This window comes from Mobula hypostoma, chromosome 15 (assembly GCF_963921235.1).
Source record: "Mobula hypostoma chromosome 15, sMobHyp1.1, whole genome shotgun sequence".
Lineage (NCBI taxonomy): Eukaryota > Metazoa > Chordata > Chondrichthyes > Myliobatiformes > Myliobatidae > Mobula > Mobula hypostoma.
The window spans coordinates 61,058,784-61,078,780 of record NC_086111.1 but is presented as its reverse complement, the minus strand read 5'-3'; the positions used below and the strand labels follow the sequence as shown (position 1 = coordinate 61,078,780).

At 43.1% G+C, this 19,997-nt stretch overlaps 1 protein-coding gene across 1 annotated transcript in view; it reads left to right on the top strand.

The window, feature by feature from the left end:
• Positions 1-19,997, top strand: part of atg7 (ATG7 autophagy related 7 homolog (S. cerevisiae)) — a 185,727-nt gene that overhangs the window by 57,913 nt on the left and 107,817 nt on the right. The window contains exons 12-13 of the mRNA XM_063068172.1: positions 12,371-12,565; positions 14,356-14,556. Of these exons, the coding sequence (XP_062924242.1) occupies positions 12,371-12,565; positions 14,356-14,556 (396 nt within the window). The remainder of the gene's footprint in view (positions 1-12,370; positions 12,566-14,355; positions 14,557-19,997) is intronic.

Below are 19,997 nucleotides of genomic sequence, written 5' to 3'. Positions count from 1 at the left end.
CATTGTATTTCTATGTTATATTGACTATCCTCTTGTACAGACTATTATAAATTACTATAATTGCACATTTAGACAGAGGATAATGTAAAGATTTTTACTCACGTATATGAAGGATGTAAGTAATAAAGTCAATTCAATTCAGTTCAAACCGCTGTCATGTAATGGATGATATAAAATTATAACTAACATCTGGGCGTTAATATTTAAGTAAATCTGTGGTTAATGTGTATTGTTTAAATGTAACTAACTGCAGATTAAGATGGCACAGTGGTAGTTACTAGTGCTTCTTCCTCAGAAGTGGAGAGTCTGTCATCTTGCCCGACGCTGGCCCCCTAGGCCTGAGTCTACGTAGTAGTAGTAGTAATAGTACTTCCTCACTGCTTCTGTAATCCTAGTTCAATCCTGATCTCGGTGCTGCTTACGTGGGATGTACATGTTTTCACTGTCACGAGGTGGATTTCCCTGGAGTACTCCAATTTCTTCTCAAAGACTTCACTTTGCCACTGTGAATTGCTCCTACTCTGTAGGTGAGTGGTAGAATCTGGGAGAGCTGATGAGATGCCAGGGAGAGTAGGTTATAGTGAAAATTTAGTGGGGAAAAGAATTGTCCTCCGAGCCAGCATAGTCTTGATGGACGGGAATTGCCTTCTATGTGTCAGGAAACGTGGAATTTTCAGAACCAATCATGTAGATTTAAGCCCATTAAACCATAATGCATAGGGGCCGCATTAGGCCATTTGGCCGATCAAGTGTGCTTCACCATTCCATCATGGCTGATTTATTTCCCTCTCAATCCCCTTCTCCTGTCTTCTCCTCATAATCTCTGAAGTCCTGATTAAGCAGGAACCTATCAACCTCCACTTTAAATATACCCAATGACTTGGCCTCCATAGCTGTCTGTGGCAATGAATTTCACAGATCCGCTACCCTCTGGCTAAAGAAATACCTCCTCACCTCTGTTCTAAATGGACGTCCTTCTATTCTGAGGCTGTGTCCTTTGGTCTTGGACTCCTCCACTATAGGAAATATCATCTCAACATCCACTCTTTCTAGGCCTCACTATAGTCAGTAGGTTTCAAAGAGATTCCCCCTCATTCTTCTAAACTCCAGTAAGTACAGGTCCAGAGCCATCAAACTTTACTCATAAGTTAACCTTTCACTTCTGGTTGAACCTCCTCTGGACCCCCTTCAATGCCAGCACGTAATTTTTAGATAAGGGGCCCAAAAACTGCTCTCAATACACAAAGTGCACTCTGACCAATGCCTTACAGAGCCTCAGCGTTACATAATAGTTTTTATGTTCGAGTCCTCTCGAAATGAATGCTAGTATTGCATATGCCTTCCTTACCACCAACTCAACCTGCAAGTTAACCTTTAGGAAATACTACATGAGGACTCCAAGTCCCTTTGCACCACTGATTTTTGAATCTTCTTCCCATTTAGAAAATAGTCCATGCCTTTATTCCTTGTACCAAAGTGTATGACCATGCACTTCCCCAAACTATATTCCATCTGCCACTTCTTTGCCTATTCTCCTAGACACCCTGCTTCCTCAACACTATCTGACCCTCCACCTATCTTCGTATCGTACACAAACTTGGCCACAAACCCATCAATTCCTTCATCCAAATCTTTGACCTATAACGTGAAAAGAAGTGGTCCCAGCACCAGCCCCTGTGGCACACCACTAGTCACCATCAGGCAACCAGAAAAGGCCCCCTTTATTCTCACTCTTTGCCGCTCATCAGTCAGCCAATCTTCTACCTTTTTCAAGCTAAAAGATTAGGACTCAATCAGGACTTATATATGGTAATATCTTCTACCATGCATACTCTCAAAGGCCACTTAGAAAATCAAAATGTTGTTAGGGAAAAGTCAACGTGGATTTATTAAAGAAATCTGTAACAGTGTTTGTGAGTTTGTAACTAACAAGTAACTGAAGAGGAAATCATTGGAAATTATAAGTATATCTGAATTTTTGATGAGGTGCGATATTAGTGATTGTGAGACAAAGTTGCAGATTAATGTTGGGTAAAATTGGTCACTGAATGAGGCTGAGATGACTGACTGAAAACAGTGAGGAAATAAATGGACTCCTGGGTTGACAGCTTTTAACCAGTGGGATACTGCAGAGATCTGCACTTGCATCTTAGCGATTTACATTCAACATCAAAAGATGATCTGGTTGAAGTGCATCAAATTATTGAGAGTTATGGTGGGATGGCATTTCTCCAAAATGGAAGTTGAGAATTTGGGATGCCTTGATGAGAAATTTCTTTAACTCAAAGAATTCACTACCCCAGGGGGCTGTTAAACATGGAGTACTGTAGCATGGTGATTAGAATAGAATAAACCATGTTGTCATTGCTCAAGACAACAAGCTTGTGATGTTACTCCAATCCGTGCAGAACAGATATTTACAATGCACGTGGTACAGCTTAATAAAAAAAATAAATAAAAGTCTCGTATTTATATGCAAATGACTCTGATAGTTCATAACACTCAAAGGCCATTGGCAAACTGGGGTGTAGAATTATTCAGCTGCACCACAGCCCTCGGGAAGAAGCTGGTTTCCAGTTTTACTGTCTTGTCAAAGATGTTTCTGTGTCTCCTACCAGGTGGCAGGAGATTGAACAGACAGTGTCCGGGGTGGGATGGGTCTTTAATGTTGTTACGAGAGCACCGTAGGCCTTGAGAGTTGTAGATAGTCCCCAGACCCGGGAGTTGATGTGCTGAGCCGTCCTAGTCACCTGTTGGAGTGCTTTGTGATTTGTCTTGCTGCAGCTAGAGTACCACACTGTCATTCAGTATGTCAGCATGCTCTCTATCACACATCGATAAAAGTTGGCCAGCAATTTGGGGGGCAGATTAGCTCTCCTTAAGCACCTCAGGTAGTACAGGAACTTTTGCGCCTTCCCTACTAGCAAGGTTGCATTGACAGGCCAAGAGAGCTCTTCGATGATGTTTATCCCTAAGGACTTGACATTGGAGACCCTTTCCACTACCTCGCCATCATGAATAGTGGGGCTTGTTGAGTACTCCTTGTCTTCCTGAAGTCAATTATCATTCCTTTTGTCTTCTTGATGTTGAGTGATAGGTTGTGGTTCCTGCAGCTATTGGACAGTTTCAGCATCTCTGTTATTGTTAGTGATTAGGCCAATCACTGGATTTGTTATTGTTAGTGGTTAGGCCAATCACTGGATTTGTTATTGTTAGTGATTAGGCCAATCACAGTTGTGTCATCTGCAGATTTGATGATTGAGTTTGTGGCACGAGCAGGAGTGCAGTCACAGGTGAAGAGGGAGTAGAGAGGTGGGCTCAGCACATACCCCTGTGGGGCACCAGTGGTCAGGTTTGGAGGTTGAGGGGGTGTTGATATGTACCTGACTAGTTTCACAATCTGGGTACAATTAGTGAGGAAGTCTTAGATCCAATTGCGCATTGACGTGCCAAGACCTAGTTTGTGGAGCTTGACAGTCAGTTTGTTCGGTAGCATTGTGTTAATGGCCGGGCTGTAATCAATGAAAGCATCCTTACATCGGTGTCTTTGTGCTTCAGGTGTTCCAAAACAGTATGAAATGCGATAGAAATGGTATCTTCAGTTGATCTGATGAAGGGTCTCGGCCTGAAACGTCGACTGCACCTCTTCCTAGAGATGCTGCCTGGGTCCTGACAAGGGGTCTTGGCCTGAAACGTCGACTGTACCTCTTGCTAGAGATGCTGCCTGGCCTGCTGCGTTCACCAGCAACTTTTATGTGTGTTGCTTGAATTTCCAGCATCTGCAGAATTCCTGTTGTTCTTCAGTTGATCTGTTCCTTTCGTAGGCAAACTGCTGCTGGTCCAAGGTAGCCAGGATTACGTCGTTGACACAAGACATGACCAATCTTTCCAAGCACGTGGCAACTATGGGAGTGAGTGACACCTGTCTGTAGTCACTAAGGCATGTTGCTGCTGACGTCTTGGCGGTTGGTATGACAGTTGCTAGTGTGACATAACCCAGGACAGCGAAAGGTTGTAAATACCCACGAGAACTTCCGCCAGCTGGTCAGCGTAGCCTCTGAGGACCCATCCAGGTACGCCATCTGGTCCTGCTGCTCTGTGTGCGTCGATTTTACAGAGTACACACCTCACCTCATGTATGCTTGGGTTACTGACCTATTATCTTGAAACTAGGACCAGAGGCTCAAACCTGAATCTGATCACAGCAGCTGGTGTATTTAAATTTAAGGAGTTTGTACAGCCTGAAATTGAAAGTTCTTAGCTTGAAGGTACGTTAGAACCTTGCTGTGTATGCCCCTGCAAAACACTGGTTTGTTATCATGAACAATTGTTGTAAGTCTTACACTAGTTGTCCTCCTAAAGTTCAACACTGAGGTTTGAGAGGACCAACGAGCGTAAGACTTACACTGAAGTGTGTGGAAGAGCAAGGGACCTGGGAAAAACAGGTCCCTAATTCCCTGAAAGTGGCATCATGGCTAGGTAGAGTGGTAAAGAGAGGTCTTGGCACATTGGCCTTCACAATTTCTGGGATTGAGTACAGCAGTTGGGTATTATGCTGAATTTGTATAAGACATCGGTGGGTCCAGATTTGGAGTATTGTGTGCAGTTGTGACCAGCTACCTACAGGAAAGATATCAATGAGCTTGAGAGTGGACAGAAAAAATTTACAAGAATGATTTACAAAAATTTCAGGACCTGAGTTAGTGGGAATATTTGAATAAGTTAGGACTTTATTCCCTAGAGAGTAGGAGAATGAGGGGAGATCTTAGAGGTATACAGAATTATGAGAGGTATAGATAGTGTGAATGTTCGCGGGATTATTTTCCCTAAGGTTGGGTGAGACTAGAACTAGAGGTCATAGTTTAGAATGAAGGGTGAAATATTTAAGGGGAATCTAGGGGACAATTAATTCACTCAGAGATGGTGCAGGTGTGGAACGAGCTGCCAGCGAAAGTGGTAGATGCGATTTTATTTGTAACATCTAGAAGTTTAGATAAGTATGCGGATGAGAGGGCTATGGTCTTGGTGCAGGTAGATGAGACTACGCACCAGACCAGGACTAGATGGACTGAAGGGCCTGTTTCTGTGATGTAGTGTTCTTTGACTCTTGGTTCTCCAGTCCAGTCACTCACAGGTACGTACCTTGGCACCTATACCTAATAAATATATCTTCTGTGTCAGGAAGCTGAGTGATTTTCTACATTCCTGACAGGGAGCAGCCTAAAGCTTTTCCCCTCAGCTGGCCATTCCCCCAGCAATGAATCGTCCCACAGGTTATTGTGGGGAGGCTGCCTTTGAGAGCTGGTGTTAGGCAGGGCCGGGGGAGCGTCGAGCTGTTGGGATCGGGGCTGCGCGCTGGCCAATGCAGTAAATGCAGTGAGGTCAATGCCAACCACTGGCTGGTAACGTTGGTTTTGTGGAGGATTCCATAGGCTGCGCAACCAAATGAAAAGATAAAGGGACAGCGACTTCCATCGGGCAGTGATGGAACACCTGGAGCAGGCGCTGCAAAGGCCTGCACGCTCCTGGCCGGTTGGGATGCAGTCCTGAGCCCCACAGCTCAGCACTGGGCAGCCGCACCACCCGCAGCACCTCACCCAGCACCGGCCTTCACAGGCAGCTACTCCACATCGAGCTGAGCAGTTGTTCTTTGCTGGGTCTACAGAAGCTTCCTACCAGAGCCGAAGGCAGCACGGGGAAGGACAGGAGACAGTGCCAGATTCCCAGCACTGCCAGCCGTGCAATTCTTTCAGCACAGTGACCTCTGTTCATCCTGGTTCCATTAGTGTTCTCATTCATGAGGACACATCCACGCTGATATTGAGAGCTGGTCTGGGTGCAGGTAGATGGGACTGTTATGCACTGGGACACATCAGTGATGTAACCTGGGGTCATCGGGTGTTTCAGGTCTTTCAACGTCAGACACCCTAGTCCTGGTGACCCAGCCAGGGCGCCCCGTTTTGTGTCCCAGCAGCACTGGTCCATAGGTCCCACCTCTTGATCCATAGTCATCTGAAGGCTCACTCAGCAGCTTCTATGACGGTGGTGATAGCTCTTTTCTCTGCAGGCCCCCGTAATGCCAAGGAGAGAGTAGGTCTTGCAGAGTGAGCAGTCAACAAAACCTCTACAACCCACCGCTGTATCATACCCTCCATCCCTGTCTCTGGCTCTGCTCTACCTCTTTCTGGTATTTGCCTTTATTACACTCAAACACCTCCTCAATCCGGCCCTCCCAAAGCACTGTGAGTTCTACCATGACGACCTGCTTCGAGGTATCTTGCAGAGTGTATATGTCAGGCCTCAGTACTGATGATGCAATGAAGGCAGGAAACTTAAATTGCTCGCCAAGATCGACTTTTGGTTGCCAGTCAGACCCGGTGGCGAGCAAGCCTGCTAGTGGTCTGGGCTAAGGCTATGGTTGGTCTCTAGTTTTGATAAAAGCAGTGGGCTTTCTGGGTTGGCAGAGGTGCTTGCTGTTGTTAATAACAGTGCAGTAAGCTGAGATTGCTGTAAAAGAAAATCTGGTTCACTCAAATCCTTCAGGAAAGAAACATTCTGGCTGATAGTTGATTGGAGAACTACTGATATAGCTCTAAATTGCCGGCTGAAATGGGTACTCGGTTTGCAGAGCATTTAGTGATGGACAATAAATGGACACAGGTCCATGTACAGAAAAGGATAAAGAATTATCTGTTGTGCTTAAGTCAGACATTGCTCGGTTTTTGTGTACTGAGAGGATTGAAGGAAATAAGGATAGTACTGGAAAGTGGACTTGGTTTCACCATTATCTTGTTGAACAACAAAGCAGATTCATTGTCCAGTGCACCTATTTCGAATATTCTCAAGTGCTGACACCATCTGTTGTATGGAGCAGGGCAAAGATATTCAAATCCTCCTCTGTTAAGGAGACAAAAGAGACTGCAGATGCTGAAATCTGGAGCAATAAGCAATCAGCTGGAGCAACAAACAATTTCAAACAAGCCTTAAATTACTATATTTTGGTTGCTATCTTGCCTCTAGCCATCTGCAAATTCTTAATACAGTTCACAGAATGATAACTCTGAACGTAATTGAAAACCTTTTCAAATTAATTTTGTTCACAATCCAAATTTCTTGCAAAAATTCCCCAAATGTCTGCCTGCACCCTTCTGAGCAAACAAGAAGCAGCAGCAGCTGCGGTTCATCACTTGACTGTAGCTGACTGAGTCACGTATCATCATCTACAATTATCCTTTGTTAACATGCTAATTTGGTTCTGTTAAGGAAAAGCTTGCTCTGCTTTGCTGGTGTTCCCTTATGTTCAAAGTTAAAATAATTTTTTTATCAAGGTACATAAACATCATCGTACATTATCCTACGATTCATTTTCTTGCAGACACTCGCAATAGTTTCTAACTACGCAGTAGATCCCGATCTGAAGAAGTGTCTCGGCCTGAAACGTCGACTATTTGTTCATTTCCATAGGTGCTGCCTGACCTGCTGAGCTCCTCCAGCACTTTGTGTGCGTTGCTTTGGATTTCTAGCATCTGTAGACTTTTTAATGTTTATAATTTGAGGATTTTTTTTGCATTTTTGTATTTTTCATTTGGTAAGGGTGACTTAGAGTATGGCAGTGCAAAAACATGCCTGTAATGCTGGCAAAGTGGTTTGGAATGGGGTGTTATAATAAGTGTTCGGTCATTTTCCAAGAAATTTATTTCCTGTCAGTATATGCTTCACTCCTGTCAGTCTACTTCACTCCTAAAATTTAGTTCCATTGATTTACTGGAGATAAAATATCTACCTTGTTTTTATTTGATTAGGTAATACGCTATACAGCTCATTCTTCAGTAATTCTTAATGCAGCTAGTACACCATTTTAGGAGGTGAAACTTTTCAGTTGTGAAAGTACTTCGTGGAAGTTTGATTCATCAGCTTGCATGTTGGTTGTTTAAAACCCTAGCAGTACACTGAGCCGAGCGAGGGGCTTGAGTGCTGGAAACACGTGCTGTAAGCTTTTGGTTTTCGAGATCACAAGTACAGGGTGAGCAGCGACTGGCTGCGCAACGTGCCAGTCTCTGAGCAGCACAGACAGTTCTGAGGAGTGGCCCACACACATAATGAACAGAAGTTAATGAAAAATAGAAAAACACTTCATTGAGCGAAAAATGAAGATCTCCACATGTATTGAAAGAATTGATTCATCAGCGTCAGAGTGAGCAAATACCGCTTAACATGAAACTATCAGGTCAAACTGAAAATTGAAAGTAATTGTGAACACTCAGCAGGCTGGTTCCAGAAATTTAACTCTTAAAATATTTTCTTTAAATCTTTAAATTGTTAAAGATTTGTGGTGATCTGGTGATCATGAAGCTGCAGAGAAATTAATTGACGAAGGGTCTCGGCCTGAAACGTCGACTGCATCTCTTCCTAGAGATGCTGCCTGGCCTGCGGCGTTCACCAGCAACTTTTATGTGTGTTGCTTGAATTTCCAGCATCTGCAGAATTCCTGTTGTTAGAGAAATTAATTGATGATTTTGCCAAGATCGTCACTGATGAAAATCTAACACCAGAACAAGTCTACAATGCTGATTGCTTTCATACCTTACATAAACCTAAAAAAAGTTAAAATATAAATCCAGTGTACTATAACCTTTTAATCAAAACATGGCATCGCAGGTGAAGACTGAAAGCCTGTCGTTGTTTGTTGTTGTTCAACCACTGATTCAGGTATTCTCCCGATGCTGCTGAGTTGCTTTTGTTACCCTGCACACATTACATTTTCATTATTTTAATGGTGTGCAATACATTTTTACTGTTTAGTACACTGTAATGAACAGTGTAAGGCAAAGGCAGCTTACTGATGGCACATAAATTCAGAGTAGGAAACGATGATGATCCCAAGCTATCTTATTATATATTCCAAAATGTGAAAAAAAATCAGAATTTGAAACATAAGCATTTCAGATAAGGAGTACTCAACCTGTACTGTTTGTATCTTTGCAAGAGGTAGATCTCTTGCAGTCATCTGTACTCTGGCCACACTGTTCCCTTCCAGCAGGGCATGGGTCTCTTTCAGTGCAAGCATCCACCTGTATGGACAAGGTTGGTATTGTTGACATTGGGCCCCACATAACGCTATTAAGCCTGCCTTTTAAATTGAATGTTTCTGAATGACCCAAGTTAAAAAGCTGAAGTACATCTGTGCCTGCACACACACTTCAATCATTCTCTCATGTTTATCTTAATTAAATCAGTTCGGACGTGTGCAGAAGTTCGAGCTGGCCTGTTGCTCTCGGAGAAGTCTCTCAGCACAGGGCAAAAGGCTTACAGCACTTAGCTGAGTGAACTGTCATGTCCGCTTGGAAATTGTCCAGGCATTTTGAAAGCACATATGTGTGGATCTAGCTGAAATGTGAAATGCTTGGCTCAGTTCTCAAGAGAACCTCACTGCTTCTGTCCACTTTTGTTTTGTGCTCAAATGTGAGAAAGTTAAGAAGTCAATTCTTAATCAACAACCATTAGCAAGATTATTATGAAGATTTTAAAAAACACAAGATTCTGCAGGTTCTGGAAATCCAGAGCAGCAGTGCAAAACGCTGGAAGAACTCGGCAGGTCAGGCATCCTCTGTGGAGAGGAATAAGCAGTTGTCATGCTGAGTCCTGATGAAGGTTCTTGGTGAAATCTCCTGATAAAGCTTTTAAGGTTTTCTTAAATTAATATGCCATGGCAGGGCCTAATTAGTTGTTTAAAGTTTAAAGAGAATTGTTAGATTAGCCAGCTCCATCATTGGTACTAGCTTCCGTAGTATCCAAGACATCTTCAAGGAGCACTGCCTCAAGAAGGTGGCATCCTCACCACCCAGGACATGCCCTCTTCTCATTGCTACCATCAGGAAGGTGGTACAGGAGCCTGAAGGCACACACTCAGCGATTCAGGAACAGCTTCTTCCCCTCTGTCATCCAATTTCTGAATGGACACTGAACCCATGAACAAAACCTCATTACTTTTTAAATTTTTGTTTCTTGCACTACTTATTTAATTTAACTATTTAGTATATATATATACCCACTTACTGTAATTTAAAGTCTTTTTCTTCTATGTTATCATGTATTGCATTGTACCGCTGCCGCAAAGTAACAAATTTCACAACCTATGCCAGTGATATTAAACCTGATTCTGAAAATTTGCTACTTGACTCAATCACAGCCTGCTCTACCATTTAAATCCCTTTTAGCCTCTACAGAATCAGTAGGCGAGTTGTCTCCATGAATAGTGAAGAGTTGGTATTAGATCACTGAACTACATGTCCACCTGGAAATGGGAGCGCAGTTTCATTGAATCACTGGCTGCACCTTAGCATTCCTCTATTAGAATGCTAGTGCATGGAAATACCCACATTTTCTGTTATTTCACAAAGTAGTTTTGGTAATTACCCATTGTTTCACCATCCTGAGTAGTTCAGTAAGGCCTGTAAATGTTACCATACAGAGCAACACACATAGAATGATACAGAGCACCCAGTTACTCTTTAAGTACCAATGAGGAAGTGCATGGGTTTCTTCTTGATGTTTTGACTGGAATTTATTCTTCAAAAATATTTGCAGAAATGGATCAAGTCAAGTCAAGTTTATTGACATTTAACTATAGACATGTATGCATGTTGATGTTTCTCTGGACCAGGGTGTAAAGCACAGTAGTACACTTATAACACACAAAAACTTAGGGAAATAAGAATTAAATCTACCAATATATTAGGCATGGATAAACAAAGTAAAGTGCATAAATTAAATATTGTAGGGTACAGTGCACATTCTGGTGACACTTCTAATTCGATGCGGCAGGGAGTTCAGAAGCCTAATGGTCTGAGGGAAGAAACTGTTTCCCATCCTGACCGTTCTCGCCTTTATGCATCGGAGTCTCCAGCCTGATGGTAGAAAGTCAACGAGGATGCTTAACTGGCCATTCGTCTGGTTGCCGATTCTAGATAGATGCTAATTGACCAGCACGTTTGGCTGACAATACAGTGCTTAACCTGTAATTGTCAAGCATGTTGAGACATTCCAAAGAATATTCAAACATGTTTGATAATCACAGTGTACGCATTGTATTATAAGCCAAATTTAGTAAGCCCTGTATAGAGCAAGTCTTTTCTTTCTATTACAAATCTTCCAGTAGGGGCAACAAATAAATAAATCACTTTAAGTTGACACCCTGATTGTGCCTGCATTTAGCATTTATCAATTTCCCTCTTGCCTGGGGATTTAGTTGTAGATTTTCTAGATAAAATTACTTTCCAGGGTCAGTTTCCATAGTCTCTTCCCAACCTCATCGTCTTACATTCTTGCAAACACGAGGAAATCTGCAGATGCTGGAATTTCAAGCAACACACATAAAAGTTAACACAAAATAATCTGCAGATGGTCCTTCTACTACCCATTGTGTTCTCCCCTATTCTTTCTTCACCTTTCCTGCCTATCACCTCCCTGCCTCCCTTCCCCCACCCCTTTATCTTCCCCCTTACTGGTTTTTCACCTGGAACCTACCAGCCTTCTCCTTCCCACCCTCCCCCCACCTTCTTTATAGGGCCTCTGCCCCTTCCCTCTACAGTCCTGACGAAGGGTTCCGTCCCGAAACATCGACCGATCTTTTCCACGGATGCTGCCCGACCTGCTGAGTTCCTCCAGCATGTTGTGAGTGTTACACATAAAAGTTGCTGGTGAATGCAGCAGGCCAGGCAGCATCTCTAGGAAGAGGTACAGTCAACGTTTCGGACCGAAACGTCAACTGTACCGCTTCCTAGAGATGCTGCCCGGCCTGCTGCGTTCACCAGCAGCTTTTATGTTTGTTGCTTGATCTTACATTCTTGAACTTTTCTGGGCATCCCTGAAATATCTTAATACAAAGTTTAAGAATTACGCTGCTACTCTGCAGAATGCGTTAAGATTACGTGTCATCATCACTTTGTCCATCATCCGAGATCCTCATCACCCAGGCTCTCGCTGCTGCCATCAAGTAGAAAGTAAAAGAGCTTCAGGACCCACACCACCAGGTTGAAGAACAGTGACTACCCCTCAACCATCAGGCTCTTGAATAAAAGGGGATGACTATACTATTCCATTGAGATGTTCACATAATCAATTACCTCACTTTAAGGACTCATCATCTTGTTCTCGTTATTTATTGCTATTTATTTATATTTGCATTTGCACAGTTTGTTGTCTTCTATGCTCTACTTGATCTTTCATTGATCCTGTTATAGTTACTATTCTATAGTTTTGATGAGTACGCACACAGGAAATGAATTTCAGACTTGTATGTGGTACTCTGATAATAAAATTCACTTTGAACTTTAACGACCGTTTCTATTTTATCATTTTGTCATTGCAGAAAGTGGAGGGGTATATCCTATCCATACCAATGCCCGGTCACCCTGTGAACTTTTCTGAGGTGACAATGCAACAGGCACAGAATGATGTTGAGCAACTGGAGAAGCTCATTAGCTCACATGATGTCATTTTCCTGCTCATGGACACACGTGAGAGTCGCTGGCTTCCCACGGTCATCGCTGCCAGTCAGCGTAAGGTAATGAGTGTGCACTCATTTCACTGTCAAGGGCAAATCTACGGCTGGAGAAAGAGTCAGCAGTGGAAAGTTAATTTCTTTTCTTCTTGTTGACGCATATCCCTTCTAATCGTCAGCTTTGCTTCTTAAGAATAAAAAAAATGTAGCTGTCACCCTCAGCACATGTATTTTCTGCCCCGTGTACTGAAGTTTCTGACTGTAGGGACGTGAGGCTACGTGTCTGTGGTAACTTACTTAAGGCCCCTTTAATGTTCTTGGAAACAGGGAAAGTGGCAGCCTCCAACCTGATGGCATGAACATCGATTTCTCCAACTTACAGTAATTCCACCCCCCCCCTTCTATTCCCCACTCTGGCCTCTTCTCCTCACCTGCCTATAACTTAGCCCTGGTGCCCCTTTTCCTTCCCTTTCTCCCATGCCCCACTCACCTCTCCTATCAGATTCCCTCTTCTCCAGCTCTTTACCTTTTCCGACTATAAACATCGCAGCTTCTGACTTTATACCCCCCTCCCCACCCAGCTAAATTCACCTATCACCTGCTCACTTGTCCTCCTTCATTACCCCCCCCCCCCCCCACCATTTTCTTATTCTGGCATCTTCTCAATTCCTTTCCCATCTTGATGAAGGGTCTCCGCCCGAAACATTGATTGCTTATTCATTTCCATAGATGCTGCCCGACCTGCTGAGTTCCTCCAGCATTTTGTGTGTGTTGCTCTGGATTTCCAGCACCTGCAGGACTCACGTGCTTATAAAGTGAGGTCTTCCTTCCCCAATTATTTTTTTGTCTCATCCTATATTATCATGGCTTTCCCTGCTTATTAATCATCATTGCTGTCGTTCAAGTCATGTGTCCAGACATCTGGAATTTAGAAGGCTGAGAGGGGATCTTATTGAAACATATAAGATTATTAAGGGATTGGACACGCTGGAGGCAGGAAACATGTTCCCGCTGATGGGTGAGTCCAGAACCAGAGGCCACAGTTTAAGGATAAGGGGTAGGCCATTTAGAACGGAGTTGAGGAAAAACTTTTTCACCCAGAGAGTGGTGGATATATGGAATGCTCTGTCCCAGAAGGCTGTGGAGGCCAAGTCTCTGGATGCTTTCAAGAAAGAGATGGATAGAGCTCTTAAAGATAGCAGAATCAAAGGTTATGGGGATAAGGCAGGAACTGGATACTGATTGTGGATGATCAGCCATGATCACAGTGAATGGCGGTGCTGGCTCGAAGGGCCGAATGGCCTACCCCTGCACCTACTGTCTATTGTCTTTTGTAGCCAGGTCGCAGTAGTGGCTACTTCAGCAATGGCATAATCCCTGTCAGAGCCATTATTTTGATCAAAGTTGAAGGTTCAAGGTTCATTTTATTGTCAAAGTATACATATCCAGTACAACTCTGATATTTGTTTACCTTCTTCCAAAAACCTTGTGCATTTTAATCATATTTTAGTTGTAACTCCTTTTCCCTAATGTGTCCTTGGTCACTGAGGTTCTATAATGAAGTGCTTATACTGGGCTAACCAGCTATGTATTTGCATATAACATTTGAAGGGTTTATAATTTGAATTAGAGCCCCTGCTTGAGATGCAAGTTCCATTCTTGGCTTTGGGAAGTAAACCCATGTAATCCGATCAATAAAATTTAAAATCTACTGCATTAAATATGCAAATGTTTTCCATACCTGGTTCCCCCTTGGGTGAAAGTCTCAGTGAAAAATATAATGGTCAGGGAAGAATGAAAATGAAAGGTGGAATTAAATGCAAATGAAATAATATAACTCTTTTTGTTTCTAGTTAGTTATTAATGCCGCCTTGGGATTCGATACATTTGTTGTGATGAGACACGGTCTGAAGAAGCCCAAGCAGGAATGTGGAGAACCCACTTTAGCTGCCGCAGCCGTTCCTCCCTCGGTGATGGGCTCTTCGCTCTTCTCCAACATTCCTGGCCACAAGCTAGGCTGCTACTTCTGTAATGACGTAGTAGCACCTGGAGATGTGAGTAATTTCTCTGCCGTAGTTTGGCTTTTGGCTGGTGGTCCGTTGTTTCCGACGAGGACAGTGAAACCTGTGCGGGAGGGTCTTTTTTAAGCGGAAGAGCTGTTGCACTGGGGCAGTTGCACTCTCTGAACTTCAGGAGTCTGACTCCAGTGGTGTGAACAACCGTCGCAAACTGGGGTATTCCTTGGTTGCACTGGACGACCATGACGTCCTCTGTGCCTTGTCACGCCCTTTGTGCTCCATGGAGCATTGCAGGACTGCCTTCCTGGCTGTTGGGTCTCACTGTGGATCGCATCCTCCCAGTCTGCCGGAGCTGGCTTCACATGCTAGCCCAGGCATTTCCCTATCTAGCCAGGGTGCGAGGCTGCCGGCTACCCTCTCCTGGGTACCAGGGTGTGGCTACTGTCGCATGGAGCCACAGTTGAGAGCTGAGTGTCCAGTGGGGCCCAAAGGTGAGCAAACTACCCTGGAATGGACACAACAAGCCTCTTCACCAGAGGTGCTGCCCCTCCCTGGACACCCCATACACCCCTCTGTCATTGTAGGGAACAGGGGAGATGAGATTAAAAAATGGGTCTGTTGTGATTTGAAACAAAAACATTAAAAGCTGAACTATCGGGCATGACCTGTGGAAAGAGGAATGGTGTGTCAAGTTGACTCTTCATCAGACACTTGTGCTGTTTTTATGGTTTTTGTTAAAGCAGCAAGTGTCTTAACTTTTTCAGACCCTCTTTCACCTTTCTTATTTTATGATGCCAAAATAATTGAATTATAAAACCATAAAATTAATCTAGTTACTTTGATCCAGTTAATAAACCTGATAAGCCCAGCCTCTTCACAATTGAACAACAAAAAAGCAAGGTTATTGTAAAGATTCTGATTTGCGTTTTAAGGAGAGTTTGGGATATAATTTTATTCCATTGTTAGTTGTTAGTTGCCTTAATCATTGTACAGCATTTCCTTACCTAGTTCTTCATTGCAGGTGAGAGAGATTACAGTGCAGAAGCACATTAACATTGATTGCAGCAACTGAAGCATACAGGGATTAGTTATTGCATAAAGCAGGGGCTCCCACCCTTTTTTATGTCATGGACCATTGAGCAAGGGGCCCGTGGACCCCAGGATGGGAACCATTGGCATAAAGACTTATCTTGCATAGTTTTGTATTGTATGGCATTTTGCTACTTTCAGATTTGTTATTTAATTTATGCCAGTCTGGTGTAGTTATTCTGTCTTGCCATTTGAATTATATTGGAAACCAGAGTAATGTACCTGAATAGAAATAGCCTTAAGTTCAGTTCTTCTTTGATGTTTAAACTGTTTTGCTGCATGGAAGATAATTTGAAGTTCAGAGTTACTGCAGATCACTAGAGCTTGCTGTCTTCTCAGTTTGACTAAAGCCTGCTATCTATCAATGTGATTAGATGATGGCTAAGAAGATGAGGATTTTGTTGAAATTGCAGGGAAAGCAGAATACACCAAAGTTCAAGGCCCAGAGGCATTAATATGCACAAAGTTTGCACTTTGATGTGGTGGGTAATGGGTAGTGGATTACTGATGCATTTATTAACTAAGGAGGTTCTGTGGACGAGAACGAGATTCTTGGATGATATGTTGCTCCTGGATGCCAGGTTCCAGGACATCTCGAATTGAGTCTTCAGCGTTCTGAAGCGGGAGGGTGAGCAGCCAGAGGTCTTGATCCGTGTAGCTACCAATGACATGGGTAGGAAGAGGAACAAGGTTCTGCAAAGTGAGTTCAGGGAATTAGGAAATCTAAAGGACAGTATCTCCAGAGTTGTCATCTCAGGATTGCTAGCCATGCTAAGTACACCAGTAATAGGAAGATTATACAGTTTAACAAAGTGGCTAAGGAGTTGATGTAGGAGGGAGGACTTCAGATTTTTGCATCATTGTGGACTCTCTTCCAGGGAAGTTGCATGTAGAGAAGAGATGGTTTGCACCCAAACTAGAGAGGGATTAATATCCCATTGGGAAGATTTGCTAGTACTACACGCGGTGTGGGGTGGGGGTGAGGTTTAAACTAGAGTTGCAGGGCGATGGAAACCAGAGTGTCAGAACAGGTGGTGGGACTAACATTTTGAGTGTATATTTCAATGCAAGAAGTATTGTAGGAAAGGCAGATGAGTTCAGGGCATGGATCAACACATGGAATTATGATATTGTAGCCATTAGTGAGAACTGACTGCAGAAGGGATAGAACTGGCAGCTCAATATTTCAGGGTTCCATTATTTTAGATGTGATAGAGCCTGGAGAGGACAATGGGATTAAAGGGGGAGAGATGGTGTAACTAATCAGGGAAAATGTCACAACAGAGTTGCAAGGGAATAGGAACCAGAGTGCCAGAATAGATAGTGGAGAGCAGCCCACATCAAAGTTGCTGGTGAACGCAGCAGGCCAGGCAGCATCTCTAGGAAGTGGGTCTTGGCCCGAAACGTCGACTGTACCTCTTCCTAGAGATGCTGCCTGGCCTGCTGCGTTCACCAGCAACTCTGATGTGTGTTGCTTGAATTTCCAGCATCTGCAGAATTCCTCATGTTTAAGTTAGTGGAGAGGTTGTGGAGGCTGATGTTGGTAAGACCTTTAGACAAATTTAGTAATCAAAAGGTTGAGTATGGTGTGACAAAATTGAAACAGGTGAATACAGGACTGAAGGTATTGTATCTGAATGCACACACGATAAGGAATAAGGTAGGTGAACTTGCAGCACAGTTGCAGATTAGTAGGCATCAGTAAATCATGGCTGAAAAGTTTATAGCTGGAAGCTTAATTGCATCGAAAGGACAGGCAGGAAGGCAGAGGGGGCAGCGTTGCTCTGTTGGTAAAAAATGAAATCAAATCATTAGAAAGGGGTGACACAGGGCCGGAAGGTATTGAATCATTGCAGATAGAGCTAAGGAACTTGCAAGGGTAAAAGGACCCTGATGGGAGTCGTATATAGAACCCTACACAGTAGTTAGGATGTTGCCTACAAATGGGAGATAGAAAATGCATGCCGCAAGGGCAATGTTACAGTAATCATGAGGGACTTCACTATACAGGTAGATTGGGAAAATCAAGTTGGTCCTAGATTACAGGAGAAGGAAGATGGCTTTTAGACAAGGAAGAAATGAAAGGGTTCACTATTTTCTAAATGGAGAGAAAATACAAAAAACTGAAATGCGAAGGGACTTGGGATCCCCAGTGCAGGATCCCCAAAAGGTTAACTTGCAGATTGGGTCTGTGGTGAGGAAGGCAAACGCAATGTTAGCATTCATTTCAAGAGGACTAGAAAAGAACATACAAAATTTTGAAAGGAATAAATAAGATAGAAGTAGGAAAGTTGTTTCCATTGGTAGGTGAGACTAGAACTAGGGGACATTGCCTCAAGATTCAGGGGAGAAGATTTAGGTTGGAGATGAGAAACTCTTTTTCCCAGAGAATGGTGAATCTGTGGAATTCTCTACCCAGGGGAGCAGTTGAGGCTTCTTTTATATTTAAGATACAGTTAGATAGATTTTTACATAGTAGGGGAATTAAGGGGTATGGGGAAAAGGCAGGTAGATGGAGCTGAGTTTACGGACAGGTCAGCCATCATCTTATTGAATGGCGGAGCAGGCTTGATGGGCCGGATGGCCTACTCCTGCTCCTATTTCTTAGGTTCTTATGTTCTTATAAATGCAAGGATGTAATGTTGAGAGTTTATAAAACACAGATGATGCCTCACTTGGAGTATTGTGTGCTGGTTTGATCCCCTTATCTTAGAAAGGATGTGCTGAAACTGGAGAGGGTTCAAAGGAGGTTCATGAAAATAATTACAGGATTGAATGGCTTGTCATATGAAGAGCATTTGATGGCTCTGGGCCTGTATTCACTGGAATTCAAAAGAATGAGGGGTGTCCTCATTGAAACCTATCAAATGGCAAAAAGCCTTGAAAGAGTGGATGTGGAGAATATGTTTCCTATGGTGAGAGAGTCTAAGACCAGAGGACACAGCCTCAGAATAGAGGGGCGTCCTTTTAGAACAGAGATGAGGAGGAATTTCTTTAGCCAGAGAGTGATGAATCTGTGGAATTCTTTGCCACAGGTAGCGGTGGAGGCCAAATCTTTATGTATATTTAAGGCAGAGATTGATAGGTTCTTAATTAGTCAAGGAATGAAGGGATATGGAGAGAAGGCAGGTGATTGGGGCCGAAAGGAAAATTGGATCAGCCATGATGAAATGGTGGAGCAGTCTCAATGGGCCAAATGGCCTTGTATCTTATGGTCATGTTCTTGTGGCAGTGCTCAGTCAGGACAGAATGTAGAACTCGTCTGGTGAGGTTTTATGGGTGGAACTGAGAAATAAGAAAGATACAACCACATTAATGGGACAATATTATAGACCACCCAACCATCCCTGGGATTTAGAGGAAAGAATCTGTAGAGAGATTGCAGACATTTGCAAGAAACTTAAGGTTGTGGTAGTAGGTGATTCTGACTTCCCACATATTGACTCTGACTCCCATATTTTAAAGGACTAGAAGGGATAGATGTTGTCTAATGTGTTCAGGAAAGTTTCCTTAATCAGTATGTAGAAGTCCCAATGAGAGAGTGTACAATACTTGATCTCCTATCAGGGAATTATGGAAAAGGATAGGTCTGGTTCTTGTGTTGAGATTCTAAATGGGACAAAGGACAATCTTGATGGATCTGGCAAGTGTGGATTGGGACGGGCTGTTTTCTACCAAAGGTGAAGTTTTGTGAATACAAAGATTGTATATGCCTGTCAGAATAAAAGGCAAGGATAACAGGTTTAGGGAACTTTGGTTTTCAAGAGATATTAAGACCCTGGCGAAGAAATAAAAAGGAGGTGCATGGCAGGTATTGGCAGGTAGGAACAAACAAGGTACTTGAGAAGTATAAGAAATGCAAGTGGACACTTAAGAAAGCAATCAGGAGGGCTAAGAGAAGGTATGAGCTTCCTATAGCAGACAAAGTGAAGAAGATCCTTAGGGATTCTACAGATATGTAAAGAGGAAAAGGATAACAAGGTACAACATTTCTTCTGCTTTTAAGGAAGGCGCAAAGAATAAACCAGGAAATTATAGGCTGATGAGCCTGACATCAGTAGTGGGAAAGTTATTGGAAGGTATTCTGAGGAAATGAATATGTGAATATTTGGATAGACATGGACTGATTAGGATAGTCCGCACAGCTTTGTCCATGGTAGGTCATGTCTAACCATTCTTATCGAGTTTTTCAGGGAAGTTACTGGGAAAGTTGATGAAAGCAAGGCAGTGGATGTTGCCTACATGGACTTCAGTAAGGCATTTGACAAGGTCCCGCATGGGAGGTTGGTCAAGAAGTTTCAGTCTCATGAGGTAGTAAATTGGATTAGATATTGGCTTTGTGGAAGAAGCCAGAGGGTGGTAGTAGATTGACTTGGAGGTCTGTGACT